The 14,590-nt window shown below is 57.3% G+C and overlaps 1 protein-coding gene across 1 annotated transcript; it reads right to left on the bottom strand.

Moving 5' to 3' along the window:
* Window positions 1–6,185: 6,185 nt before the first annotated feature.
* LOC139235279 (zinc finger protein 771-like) lies at window positions 6,186–8,841 on the bottom strand. The gene has a single exon (XM_070866420.1). The coding sequence runs from the start codon at window positions 8,797–8,799 to the stop codon at window positions 7,804–7,806; it is 996 nt and encodes a 331-aa protein (XP_070722521.1). The 5' UTR covers window positions 8,800–8,841; the 3' UTR covers window positions 6,186–7,803.
* Between the last annotated feature and the right edge of the window lie 5,749 nt (window positions 8,842–14,590).

The raw sequence follows: 14,590 nt of genomic DNA, 5'->3' as shown, positions 1-14,590 counted from the left end.
CATTTATCCCCCTCACCCCCTCCCCATTTATCCCCCTCACTCCCCCCTCCCCATTTATACCCTCGCTCCCCCTCCCCATTTATACCCCTCACTCCCCCCTCCCCATTTATCCCCCTCACTGCCCCCGCCCCATTTATCCCCCTCCACATTTATTCCCCTCACTCCCCCCTCCCCATTTATCCCCCTCACTCCCCCCTCCCCATTTATTCCCCTCACTCCCCCCTCCCCATTTATTCCCCTCACCCCCCTCCCCATTTATTCCCCTCACTCCCCCCTCCCCATTTATCCCCCTCACTGTCCCCTTCCCATTTATCCCCCTCACCATTTATCCCCCTCACTCCCCCCTTCTCATTTATCCCCCTCACCCCCCCTTCCCATTTATCCCCCTCACCCCCCCTTCCCATTTATCCCCCTCACCCCCTCCCCATTTATCCCCCTCACTGCCCCCGCCCCATTTATCCCCCTCCACATTTATTCCCCTTCCTCCCCCTCCCCATTTATCCCCCTCACTCCCCCCTCCCCATTTATTCCCCTCACTCCCCCCTCCCCATTTATTCCCCTCACTCCCCCCTCCCCATTTATTCCCCTCACTCCCCCCTCCCCATTTATCCCCCACTGTCCCTCCCCATTTATCCCCCTCACTGCCCCCTCATTTATTCCCCTCGCTCCCCCCTCCCCATTTATCCCCCTCACTGCCCCCTCCTCATTTATTCCCCTCACTGCCCCCTCCTCATTTATTCCCCTCGCTCCCCCCTCCCCATTTATTCCCCTCGCTCCCCCCTCCCCATTTATCCCCCTCACTCCCCCCTCCCCATTTATCCCCCTCACTCCCCCCTCCCCATTTATCCCCCTCACTCCCCCCTCCCCATTTATCCCCCTCACTGCCCCCTCCTCATTTATTCCCCTCGCTCCCCCCTCCCCATTTATACCCCTCGCCATTTATACTCCTCACTCCCCCCTTCTCATTTATCCCCCTCACCCCCCTCCCCATTTATCCCCCTCACTCCCCCCTCCCCATTTATCCCCCTCACTCCCCCCTCCCCATTTATCCCCCTCACTCCCCCCTCCCCATTTATCCCCCTCACTCCCCCCTCCCCATTTATCCCCCTCACTGCCCCCTCCTCATTTATTCCCCTCGCTCCCCCCTCCCCATTTATCCCCCTCACCATTTATACTCCTCACTCCCCCCTCCCCATTTATCCCCCTCACTCCCCCCTCCCCATTTATTGCCCTCACTGCCCCCTCCCCATTTATCCCCTCGCTCCCCCTCCCCATTTATACCCCTCACTCCCCCCCTCCCCATTTATCCCCCTCACTGCCCCGCCCCATTTATCCCCCTCACTCCCCCTCCACATTTATTCCCCTTCCTCCCCCTCCCCATTTATCCCCCTCACTCCCCCCTCCCCATTTATTCCCCTCACTCCCCCCTCCCTATTTATTCCCCTCACTGCCCCCTCCTCATTTATTCCCCTCACTCCCCCTCCCCATTTATCCCCCTCACTCCCCCCTCCCCATTTATCCCCCTCACTGTCCCCTCCCCATTTATTCCCCTCACTCCCCCCTCCCCATTTATCCCCCTCACGCCCCCCTCCCCATTTATCCCCCTCACTCCCCCCTCCCCATTTATCCCCCTCACTCCCCCCATCCCATTTATCCCCCTCACTGCCCCCTCCTCATTTATTCCCCTCGCTCCCCCCTCCCCATTTATCCCCCTCGCCATTTATACTCCTCACTCCCCCCTCCCCATTTATCCCCCTCGCTCCCCCTCCTCATTTATCCCCCTCACTCCCCCCATCCCATTTATCCCCCTCACTGCCCCCTCCTCATTTATACTCCTCACTCCCCCCATCCCATTTATCCCCCTCACTGCCCCCTCCTCATTTATCCCCCTCACTCCCCCTCCCCATTCATCCCCCTCATTTCCCCCTCCCCATTCATCCCCCTCACTGCCCCCTCCTCATTTATACTCCTCACTCCCCCCTCCCCATTTATCCCCCTCGCTCCCCCTCCTCATTTATCCCCCTCACTCCCCCCATCCCATTTATCCCCCTCACTGCCCCCTCCTCATTTATACTCCTCACTCCCCCCATCCCATTTATCCCCCTCACTCCCCCTCCCCATTCATCCCCCTCATTTCCCCCTCCCCATTCATCCCCCTCATTTCCCCCTCCCCATTCATCCCCCTCATTCCCAACCTCCCCATTTATCCCCCTCACTCCCCCTCCCCATTCATCCCCCTCATCCCCCCCTCCCCATTTATACCCCTTACTGGCCCCTCCCCGCACATACCCCCCTCCCCCGACTGCCCTCACTTACCGCCCGGTGGGTCTTTGTCCCGTTTGGATTATCCTGCGATTTCCGAGTTTCCTCCCCCACTAAAATGGGAGGATGGTGTTGGGAGCGTCCGGGCTCCGACTCGTGCGATGCCGCAGAACCCTGGGGCGGGAGCATCGGCCGGGGGGGGGGGGGGCGGGGGATATTGGATCGCTCGGCAGTTCGGCGCCAACCGACCGAGACCTATTCCTGGGCCCCCGTGCCTACAGCGAGCAGGAAGTTCCTGTGCAAATGAGGAGGTGACGTCAGCCGACACCATAGGGCCTCCTGACAACCCAGTGTTGTCATGGGCGCCGGGGGGGGTGGGGGGGGGGGCGCGGAGGGGCTAGAACTGAAAGGAACGCATTCCCTCACGCAATCAGTTGCAATGAGGCTAATTTAAAACACAAAGAGCTAGAGACTCATCTTTTACGAAGAAACAGGAGCAGGAGTCGGCCATTCGGCCCCTCGAATCTGCTCCGCCATTCAATAAGATCATGGCTGATCCGATCATGGACTCAGCTCCACTTCCCTGCCCGCTCCCCATAACCCTTCACTCCCTTATCGCTCAAAAATCTGTCTATCTCCGCCTTAAATATATTCAATGACCCAGCCCTCCACAGCTCTCTGGGGCAGAGAATTCCACAGATTTACAGCCCTCTGAGAGAAGAAATTCCTCCTCAACTCAGTTTTAAATGGGCGGCCCCTTATTCTGAGACCATGCCCCCTAGCTCTAGTCTCCCCCATCAGTGGAAACATCCTCTCTGCGTCTACCCTGTCGAGCCCCCTCAGAATCTTTGACGTTTCAATAAGATCACCTCTCATGCTTCTAAACTCCAAAGAGTAGAGGCCCAACCTGCTCAACCTTTCTTCATAGGACAACCCCTTTCATCCCAGGAATCAAGCGAGTGAACCTTCTCTGAACTGCCTCCAATGCAGGTATAATCCCTCCTTAAATCAGGAGACCAGAATTGTACGCAGTACTCCAGGTGTGCGATGCCTCTGTAGCACTGCGGCCTGAACTTGACTGCTCTCGCCTGCCATAGCGCCCGGCACTACCTCCGACAGGGAAAACAGATGACACGAAGTAGCTGCCGGGATCATATGTCCGAGGGGGAGCAGGTGGGGCTGTGAACTTAATTTTGTTTCCATTAACGCGTCGCTCCTAGATGCTGGGCACTGTTATTTAGCCGGACTTGGCTTTACTTTAGCCATCCGGCTGGCCCCCTTTAGGCGCTGGGATGCCCGTTTCCTGGCGGCAGAATTTCAGTGGCCTTCCCGCCCCCAGGGATCAGCGTTAGCGCCCTCAGAGAGGTGTGGGACGCTTCCCTTCGCCCTCCGCTCCCCTCTCGGGGCGCTCAAAGGGAATATCCCAGTCGGAGGCGCTAAACATCGCCCGGTGCTAAAGTTGGCGACCGGGCGGTATTACCGCCTCAAACCGGGCTATAACGAATTTTTCGCCCAAAGAAAATAAAGGGTGTTGTATATGCTCTAGCTCATTCCCATCGTTGGGCTTCACGGAGTGACACCACTATTCCGGGCCGGAACGGAGATGATTGGCTGATTTTCCCGTCAATCACGGCCTTGGCTGATTTTCCCGTCAATCACAGCCTTGGCTAATTTTCCCGTCAATCACGGCCTTGGCTAATTTTCCCGTCAATCACGGCCTTGGCTGATTTTCCCGTCAATCACGGCCTTGGCTGATTTTCCTGTCAATCACGGCCTTGGCTGATTTTCCCCCTGTCAATCACCGCCTTGGCTGATTTTCCCCGGCAATCACGGCCTTGGCTGATTTTCCCCGTCAATCACGGCCTTGGCTGATTTTCCCCCTGTCAATCACGGCCTTGGCTGATTTTCCCCGTCAATCACGGCCTTGGCTGATTTTCCCCGTCAATCACAGCCTTGGCTGATTTTCCCGTCAATCAAGGCCTTGGCTGATTTTCCCCATCAATCACGGCCTTGGCTGATTTTCCCCCTGTCAATCACGGCCTGGATTGCTCCAAGTGGCGGCAGGCCAACGCAGGGAGCGGCGCGTGCTGCTGCAGGAGAGCGCCGGCTGCAAAGCCAGCTCGCTGGTTGCGCTGCGGGCAGGCACGGCAGGAGGGATGCGAAGGAGCGGCGAGAGCTCGCGGATGGAAGCGACCGGCGGCCCAGGAGAGGCGTGAGTTCGGGGGGGCGGGGGGCCTTGCCAGAGGCCAGGGCCCAGAGGGGGGCAGCACGGGCTCCGCCCTACACTGTGCGACACGCGTGCGCGCGCACTGCGTCCGTGCAGCAGAGCTGGTCTCCAGTCGTCTTGGTTAACCCTTGCCACTGCCCCTTGACCCTTAACCCTTGGTTAAACCGCGCTCTTGTCAAGCCCGTGTGGTGGGCTGGTGTGCAACGGCCACCCCACGTTAAAAAAAAAACCCACGCACAGGCATCTTCCGCCCTTCAGGGTGGAGTTCGGGGCCTGGAATGTCAGGCCCTTCATTGAAACACCCGTGAACTCATCCCTTTTTGCGTGGAAACATAGAAACATAGAAAATAGGTGCAGGAGCAGGCCATTCAGCCCTTCTAGCCTGCACCGCCATTCAATGAGTTCATGGCTGAACATGAAACTTCAGTACCCCCTTCCTGCTTTCTCGCCATACCCCTTGATCCCCCGAGTAGTAAGGACTTCATCTAACTCCCTTTTGAATATATTTAGTGAATTGGCCTCAACTACTTTCTGTGGTAGAGAATTCCACAGGTTCACCACTCTCTGGGTGAAGAAGTTTCTCCTCATCTCGGTCCTAAATGGCTTACCCCTTATCCTCAGACTGTGACCCCTGGTTCTGGACTTCCCCAACATTGGGAACATTCTTTCTGCATCTAACCTGTCTAAACCCGTCAGAATTTTAAACGTTTCTATGAGATCCCCTCTCATTCTTCTGAACTCCAGTGAATACAAGCCCAGTTGATCCAATCTTTCTTGATAGGTCAGTCCCGCCATCCCGGGAATCAGTCTGGTGAACCTTCGCTGCACTCCCTCAATAGCAAGAATGTCCTTCCTCAAGTTAGGAGACCAAAACTGTACACAATACTCCAGGTGTGGCCTCACCAAGGCCCTGTACAACTGTAGCAACACCTCCCTGCCCCTGTATTCAAATCCCCTCGCTATGAAGGCCAACATGCCATTTGCTTTCTTCACCGCCTGCTGCACCTGCATGCCAACCTTCAATGACTGATGTACCATGACACCCAGGTCTCGTTGCACCTCCTCTTTTCCTAATCTGTCACCATTCAGATAATAGTCTGTCTCTCTGTTTTTACCACCAAAGTGGATAACCTCACATTTATCCACATTATACTTCATCTGCCATGCATTTGCCCACTCACCTAACCTATCCAAGTCGCTCTGCAGCCTCATAGCATCCTCCTCGCAGCTCACACTGCCACCCAACTTAGTATCATCCAAGCAAGTCGTCCTCGCTTCGCGGGACTGCCCATGATGATGGGAGTGCTCTCAGTTGGCGTGAGTCGATTTCCCGCACGTTACCCGTACTGCGTTATACACCTGCCTTTATCGGGACAAGCCGCCGTGGTTCCGGTCTCGAGTCCCGCTTTTGCTGTAGTCTGCGGCGGCTCTTTATAAAATAGACACTGTAGACTGTCTGCTGCAATCGCGCTGTTGATAATGGGGCTCTTGTTTTGTCAAGTAAATTACGCAATGTTTACTGTCAGGTACTGCCGCGGCTCATCGGGGTCAAGCGACACTCTGGACTCGTAGGGATCGCGAGCGCCCCCATACCCCACCCCACCCCCCCGACGGAACAGCGACAATTCCTCACAGCACTTCCCCCCCCCCCGCGGTAAACCTGACACCGCGCCGAAAAGATCCATCCACGTGTGGGTTTAGAACAAAGCTGGTTTATTTCAAGGTGTACACCACGTGTTGAAAGCCCCAACTTGGCCAAAGACCGCCCTCGGTGAGAGGAGGTGCATCCGGGAGGGCGCTGAGCACCTCGAGTGCCTCGTCGCCGAGAGCGTGCGGCAAACCCAGCCCCCCCCCCCGCCCCCACCCTTTCCTCCAACCACGGGCTGTGACAAGAGACTGCTCAGTCACCCGGGAACTCGCTTTTAGAACGGGAGCAGGTCTCCCTCGGTTCCGAGGGACTGCCGGTGATGATGTATTGGGGGATGGAGGTTTTGTGTGAAGTCAGTCGAAAGAGATCTCCCGACGCTAGAATCGAGGGAGAGAGGAGGTGGGGGAGGGGGGGGGAGGGGGTTAAACAGCGAACCCGGACTATCAGGTAGGTCCACGAGGCGACTCCCCCATCCCTCCCCTTGTCCCCTCGGGCGCTGGAATCGAGGATGGGAAGGGAGGGGGAACAGCGAATCCAGAACCCGGGGGGAACGGGGAACCCAGAACCCGGGGGGGAACGGGGAACCCAGAACCCGGGGGGAACGGGGAACCCAGAACCCGGGGGGAACGGGGAACCCAGAACCCGGGGGGAACGGGGAACCCAGAACCCGGGGGGAACGGGGAACCCAGAACCCGGGGGGGAACGGGGAACCCAGAACCCGGGGGGAACGGGGAACCCAGAACCCGGGGGGAACGGGGAACCCAGAACCCGGGGGGAACGGGGAACCCAGAACCCGAGGGGAACGGGGAACCCAGAACCTGGGGGGGAACGGGGAACCCAGAACCCGGGGGGGGGAACCCAGAACCCGGGGGGGAACAGGGAACCCAGAACCCGGGGGGAACAGGGAACCCAGAACCCGGGGGGGGGAACGGGGAACCCAGAACCCGGGGGGAACAGCGAACCCAGAACCCGGGGGGAACAGGGAACCCAGAACCCGGGGGGAACCAGAACCCAGAACCTGGGGGGAACGGGGAACGGTGAACCCAGAACCCGGGGGGAACCAGAACCCAGAACCCGGGGGGAACGGGGAACCCAGAACCCGGGGGGAACCAGAACCCAGAACCCGGGGGGGAACGGGGAACCCAGAACCCGGGGGGAACAGCGAACCCAGAACCCGGGGGGAACCAGAACCCAGAACCCGGGGGGAACGGGGAACCCAGAACCCGGGGGGAACAGCGAACCCAGAACCCGGGGGGAACGGGGAACCCAGAACCCGGGGGGGAACGGGGAACCCAGAACCCGGGGGGAACGGGGAACCCAGAACCCGGGGGGGAACAGGGAACCCAGAACCCGGGGGGGAACAGGGAACCCAGAACCCGGGGGGGAACAGGGAACCCAGAACCCGAGGGGGAACGGGGAACCCAGAACCCGGGGGGGAACGGGGAACCCAGAACCCGGGGGGAACGGGGAACCCAGAACCCGGGGGGAACGGGGAACCCAGAACCCGGGGGGGAACGGGGAACCCAGAACCCGGGGGGAACCAGAACCCAGAACCCGGGGGGAACAGAGAACCCAGAACCCGGGGAGAACGGGGAACCCAGAACCCGGGGGGGGAACGGGGAACCCAGAACCCGGGGGGGGAACGGAGAACCCAGAACCCGGTCGATCAGCTGGGCCGGCGAGGCGGCTCGCCCCCCTCCCCTTCCCCCGGCCCCTCGTCGCCGGCGTGCACTCTCTGGTGCCGCAGCAGGTGGGAAGAGACCTTGAAGCGCTTGGCACACTGGGAGCAGCGGAAGGGCCGCTCCCCGGTGTGGACCCGCTGGTGGGTCATCAGGTTGGAGGACTGGGTGAAGCCCTTGCCGCACAGCCGGCAGGTGTAGGGCCGCTCCCCGGTGTGCACCCGCTGGTGGGTGAGCAGCGAGGAGGAGTGGGTGAAGCCCATGCCGCACACCCCGCAGGCGAAGGGGCCCTCGCCGGTGTGCACCCGGCGGTGAGCCAGCAGGTGGGAGGACTGGGTGAAGCCCATGCCGCACTCGGCGCACACGAAGGGCCGCTCGCCGGTGTGCACCCGCCGGTGCCGGGCCAGGCTGCTGGACACCCGGAAGCCCTTGCCGCAGTGGGAGCAGCGGAAGGGCCGCTCATCGGTGTGCACCCGGCGGTGGCTCAGCAGGTTGCAGGACTGGGTGAAGCCCTTGCCACAGTGGCCGCACACAAAGGGCCGCTCGCCCGTGTGTACCCGGCGGTGGGTCAGCAGGCTGAAGGAGCGGGCAAAGCTCTTGCCGCACACCCCGCAGGCGAAGGGCCGCTCCCCCGTGTGGGTGTGCCGGTGGGTCAGCAGGGTGGAGGAGTGGGCAAAGTGCTTGCCGCACTCGGAGCAGGCGAAGGGGCGGGCGGCGGCGGCGGCGGCACAGTTGTTCCGGTCGCCAACGTCGCGGCTGTCTCGGTCGCCAACGTCGTGGCTGTCTCGGTCATGGGCGCGCCCGTCGCGGTTGCCAACGTCGCGGCTGTCTCGGTCGCCAACGTCGCGGCTGTCTCGGTCACCGGCCCGCCCGCCGCGGTCGCCCCGCGCGCCGACACAGTTGCCGCGATCGGCGACGCGTTGGCCGCGGGCCTCCAGCTCGGACGGCCGGTCGCAGCCCGCGCCGGGATCGCCGGCGTCCATCTTTCCGGTCTGCTTGATGGCGATGGGACGGTTTTCTTACCCCCCTCTCTCCACCCCCCACCCACCACCCCGCCCCTCCAAACCCCGCCCCCCACACCACCGCCCCCCCAGCCGTGAGGTAGCCCACCGTCGTTGGTCAAAGCACGCTCAACGGCCCGCGCATCCGGCAACGCCTTCTGAGTCTCTCTCTCTCTCGCTCTCTCGCTCTGTCTCTGGGCCGTGTGCGTCTCGCCGCTTTTCCCCCCGGGTCGCTCCCGACGTTATAAATGTCCTGCCCGCCGGCCACAGAGCTCTCGCTCTTATCCGTCCATGTTCGAAGGCCGGCGACGCCGTCGGCTCTCGCCGGGGCTGGCTCCGATGCGATGGCTCTCAGCGGCCGGCTGTGTTCGACTGCAGAAGGGAGTTAACAAGCAAAAGTCAGCAACGGGGGAAAGTTAACGGAGCTGCATTTCGAGAGCGCCTTCCACGACCTCAAGACATCCCAAAAGCGCCCTACAACAACAACGACTTGCATTGAGATAGCGCCTTTTAACGCAGTGAAACGCCCCCCCCGGTGCTTCACGGAAAAAAAAATTGCCGCCGAGCCGCCCAAGTGGAAATTAGGGCAGGTGACCAAAAGCTTGGTCAAAGAGGTAGGTTTTAAGGAGCATCTTGGAGGAGGAAAGAGAGGTGGAGAGGTTTAGGCAGGGGGTTCCAGAGCTTGGGGGCACAGCCACCGACGGTGGAGCATTTAAAACCGGGGATGCTCAAAAGCCAACTAAGTACTTTATTGAAGCTCGCACAAGCAGCAATGCGATAAAATTATGTCAGTGATGTTGGTTGGCCCCAGGACACCGGAGAGAACTCCCTCTGGTCTGCATAGAATCGTGGCATGGTACAGTACAGAAGGCCATTCGGCCCATCGTGCCTGTGCCAGCTCTTAGAAAGTCCCACTCCCCTGCACTTTCCCAAACGCCTTGCACTTTTTCCCCCCTGCAGCTAGTTATCCAATTCCCTTTTGAAAGCTACCATTGAATATGCTTTCACCGTTCTTTCAGATCACAACAACGCGCTGCAATCTCCCCCTCTGGTTACCAAACCTTCAAACACTGGAAAGTGTTTCTCCTTTTTTACATCTTTCATTGATTTACAGCCTCTTTAATTACACACACCGGTCCTTAATAACACACCGTCCCTTTAACTACCCAATTCCACACTGGCTCTTTAATCACGCATTGCCCCATTAATCACACAACCCCATTCATTGCCCAGTCCTTTTAACCACAATGACCCTTTTATAGCATAAGCGCTTTGAGATGTCCAGTGGTCATGAAAGGCGCTATATAAATACAAGTCTTTCTTTCACTGCGCATATATTTCCCCCATGCTTTATTCCCCACACAATTCCTTTAATTGCCCCAGCCCTTTAATCACATGCACTGCCCCATTAATGGTCCATCCCTTTAATCGTGCACACTGCCCCTTTAATAGCCCCATCCCTTTAATCATGTGCCCTGCCCCTTTAACAGCCCATCCCTTTAATAGCCCGATCCCTTTAATGGCTCCATCCCTTTAATCACATGCCCTGCTCCTTTAACGGCCCATCTCTTTAATCACGTGCCCTGCCCCTTTAATGGCCCATCCCTTTAATAGCTGCATCCTTTTAACGGCCCTTCCCTTTAACGGGCCCATCCCTTTAATGGACCCATAACTTTAATGGCCCCATCCCTTTAATTCCCCATCCCTTTAATGCCCCGTCGCTTTAATTTCCCATCCCTTTAACGGCCCCATCCCTTTAATTCCCTATCCCTTTAATTGCCCCATCCCTTTAACGGCCCCATCCCTTTAATTTTCCTATACCTTTAACGGCCCATCCTTTTAATGGCCCCATCCCTTTAATGCCCCATCCCTTTAACTGCCCCTCCCTTTAATGCCCTGCCCCTTTAACTGCCCCATCCCTTTAATGCCCCGCCCCTTTAATGCCCTGCCCCTTTAATTGCCCTGCCCTTTAATGCCCTGCCCCTTTAACTGCCCCATCCCTTTAATGCCCTGCCTCTTTAACTGCCCTATCCCTTTAATGCCCTGCCCCTTTAATTGCCCCCTCCCTTTAATGCCCTGCCCCTTTAATTGCCCCATCCCTTTAATGCCCTGCCCCTTTAATTGCCCTATCCCTTTAATGCCCTGCCCCATCCCTTTAATGACCTGCCCCTTTAACTGCCCCTCCCTTTAATGCCCTGCCCCTTTAATGCCCTGCCCCTTTAACTGCCCCATTCCTTTAATGCCCTGCCCCTTTAACTGCCCCATCCCTTTAATGCCCTGCCCCTTTAACTGCCCCATCCCTTTAATGCCCTGCCCCTTTAATTGCCCCATCCCTTTAATGCCCTGCCCCTTTAATTGCCCTATCCCTTTAATGCCCTGCCCCATCCCTTTAATGACCTGCCCCTTTAACTGCCCCATCCCTTTAATTGCCCCCTCCCTTTAATTGCCCCCTCCCTTTAATGGCCTGCCCCTTTAATGCCCCCTCCCTTTAATTGCCCCCTCCCTTTAATGCCCTGCCCCTTTAATTGCCCCCTCCCTTTAATGGCCTGTCCCTTTAATTGCTCCCCTCCCTTTAATGCCCTGCCCCTTTAATTGCCCCCTCCCTTTAATGCCCTGCCCCTTTAATTGCCCCATCCCTTTAATGCCCTGCCCCTTTAATTGCCCTATCCCTTTAATGGCCTGCCCCTTTAATGCCCTGCCCCTTTAATGCCCCCTCCCTTTAATGGCCTGCCCCTTTAATGCCCTGCCCCTTTAATTGCCCCCTCCCTTTAATGCCCTGCCCCTTTAATTGCCCCCTCCCTTTAATGGCCTGCCCTTTAATTGCCCCCTCCCTTTAATGCCCTGCCCCTTTAATTGCCCCCTCCCTTTAATGCTCTGCCCCTTTAATTGCCCCCTCCCTTTAATGGCCTGCCCCTTTAATTGCCCCCTCACTTTAATGCCCTGCCCCTTTAATTGCCTCCTCCCTTTAATGGCCTGACCCTTTAATTGCCCCCTCCCTTTAATGGCCTGCCCCTTTAATTGCCCCCTCCCTTTAATGGCCTGCCCCTTTAATTGCCCCCTCCCTTTAATGCCCTGCCCCTTTAATTGCCCCCTCCCTTTAATGCCCTGCCCCTTTAATTGCCCCCTCCCTTTAATGGCCTGCCCCTTTAACTGCCCCCTCCCTTTAATGCCCTGCCCCTTTAATTGCCCCCTCCCTTTAATGGCCTGCCCCTTTAACTGCCCCCTCCCTTTAATGGCCTGCCCCTTTAACAGAGTGCCCCGCCCCCCAGCACCAGTTGGTTTTAGATGTGGATCGGTTAGTCCCTCCCCTCCCCCCGGCGGTTGGACCGTGAGCCGCGGGCCCGCCGAGCGACACCACCGGGGGGCGGGGAGCGGGGGGAGGGGGAGGGGGAGCGGGGGGCGGGGGAGCGGCGGCGGCGGCGGCGGCGCCCACTCACCCCCCGGGCCCCGGCCATGGGCTGCACAAAATGGCCGCGCCGGGAGGCTCGCCTCCCGCTCCCTCCCATTGGCCGGCGCCGGCGCCGCTGCCCATTGGCCGGCGGCTGCCGTCAATCAAGGCGCGCCTGCGTCATGCCGTCGTGTGGCTCACAGCTGGAGCCTGGGTCCTGCCCACACACCCTGCTGACTCAATAACATTAAACATTAACCATTAAACATTAACTAAAGCAATCTGGCTTGTTTCACCCAATCCCTCAACACTGAACTGGCACAGGCCGACTAAAGAAATAAACTGCTTGCAATTGTTTCCCCCTGTGTTTACCATCACTGCAAATAACACAAATATTGCCAATTCTGCAATATTACAATTAACTGCAGTAACTTATGTTTATATAACGCCTCGAACATCACGACATGTCCCAAGACGCGTCACAGGGGCGTTAGCAGATAATACAATTATTAGCATCAATTGATGACATTATCGCCAATATAATCAATTCTCAGAGGCCTTCACAAAAGATTCACAAAAATGGTTCCAGAAAGCAGTTTTTTTTTAAGTCTTAGGCTTCATAAATGGACGCATAGAATCATACAGATTTACAGCAGGGGAGGAGGCCATCTCGGCCCATCGTGTCCTGCGCCGGCCGACCAAGAGCTACCCGGCCTAATCCCACTTTCCCGCTCTGGGTCCGGAGCCCTGTGGGTTACGGCACTTCAGGAGCACATCCAAATGTGGTGAGGGTTTCTGCCTCTACCCCCCCTTTCAGGCTGTGAGTTCCCCCCCCAGACCCCCACCGCCCTCTGGGTGAAGACATTTCCCCTCAAATCCCCCTCTAAACCTCCCCCCCCCCCCCCAATTACTCTAAATCTATGCCCCCTGGTTGTTGACCCCTCTGCCCAGGGAAACAGGTCCGTCCTATCCACCCTAGGCTCCTCATTATTTTATACACCTCCATAAGGTCTCCCCTCAGCCTCCTCTGTTCCAAAGAAAACAACCCCAGCCTATCCAATTTTTCCTCATCGCTAAAATTCTCCAGTCCAGGGCAACATCCTGGTAAATCTCCTCTGTACCCTCTCCAGTGCAACATCCTGGTAAATCTCCTCTGTACCCTCGCCAGTGCAACATCCTGGTAAATCTCCTCTGTACCCTCTCCAGTGCAACATCCTGGTAAATCTCCTCTGTACCCTCTCCAGTGCAACATCCTGGTAAATCTCCTCTGTACCCTCTCCAGTGCAACATCCTGGTAAATCTCCTCTGTCCCCTCTCCAGTGCAACATCCTGGTAAATCTCCTCTGTACCCTCTCCAGTGCAACATCCTGGTAAATCTCCTCTGTACCCTCTCCAGTGCAACATCCTGGTAAATCTCCTCTGTACCCTCTCCAGTGCAACATCCTGGTAAATCTCCTCTGTCCCCTCTCCAGTGCAACATCCTGGTAAATCTCCTCTGTACCCTCTCCAGTGCAACATCCTGGTAAATCTCCTCTGTACCCTCTCCAGTGCAACATCCTGGTAAATCTCCTCTGTACCCTCTCCAGTGCAACATCCTGGTAAATCTCCTCTGTACCCTCTCCAGTGCAACATCCTGGTAAATCTCCTCTGTACCCTCTCCAGTGCGATCACATCCTTCCTGTAATGTGGTGACCAGAACTGTGCACGCAGTACTCCAGCTGTGGCCATACCCAGTGTTTTATACAGTTCAAGCATAACCTCCCTGCTCTTATATTCTATGCCTCGGCTAATAAAGGCAAGCATTCCGTATGCCTTCTTAACCACCTTATCCACCTGGCCTGCTACCTTCAGGGTCCCTGTGTTCCTCATTTTAATATCATCTGCAAACTTCGTAATCATACCCCCTACATTCAAGTCTAGATCATTGATGTATACCACAAAAAGCCAGGGACCCAGCACTGAGCCCTGCAGAACCCCACAGGAAACATCCTTCCAGTCACAAAAACACCCATCAACCATGACCCTCTGCTTTCTGCCTCTGAGACAATTGTGGATCCAACTTGCCGCTTTGCCCTGGATCCCAGGGGCTTTTACTTACGTGACCAGTCTGCCATGTGGAACCTTATCAAAAGCTTTGCTAAAATCCATGTACACTACATCGTACACACTGTCCTCATCGACCCTCCTGGTTCCCTCCTCGAAAAGTTCATTCAAGTCAGTCAGACGCGACCTTATCTTAACAAATCCGTGCTGACTGTCCTTGATTAATCCAGGTCTTTCTATAGGAAGATCTATCCTGTCCCTCGGAATTTTTTCCTATAAGTGCAAAAGCAAGGAAGTTACGATGAACCTTTATAAAATACTAGGTCGACCACAACTGGAGTA

The sequence above is a fragment of the Pristiophorus japonicus genome, chromosome 23 (genome assembly GCF_044704955.1).
Source record: "Pristiophorus japonicus isolate sPriJap1 chromosome 23, sPriJap1.hap1, whole genome shotgun sequence".
NCBI lineage: Eukaryota > Metazoa > Chordata > Chondrichthyes > Pristiophoridae > Pristiophorus > Pristiophorus japonicus.
Note: the sequence above shows the minus strand (reverse complement) of the source record. Positions and strands in the feature narration are given on the sequence as shown.

What these genes read in the sequence shown, in the direction of transcription:
- LOC139235279 (XM_070866420.1), bottom strand. Translation starts at nt 8,799, where the DNA reads ATGGACGCCGGCGATCCCGGCGCGGGCTGCGACCGGCCGTCCGAGCTG.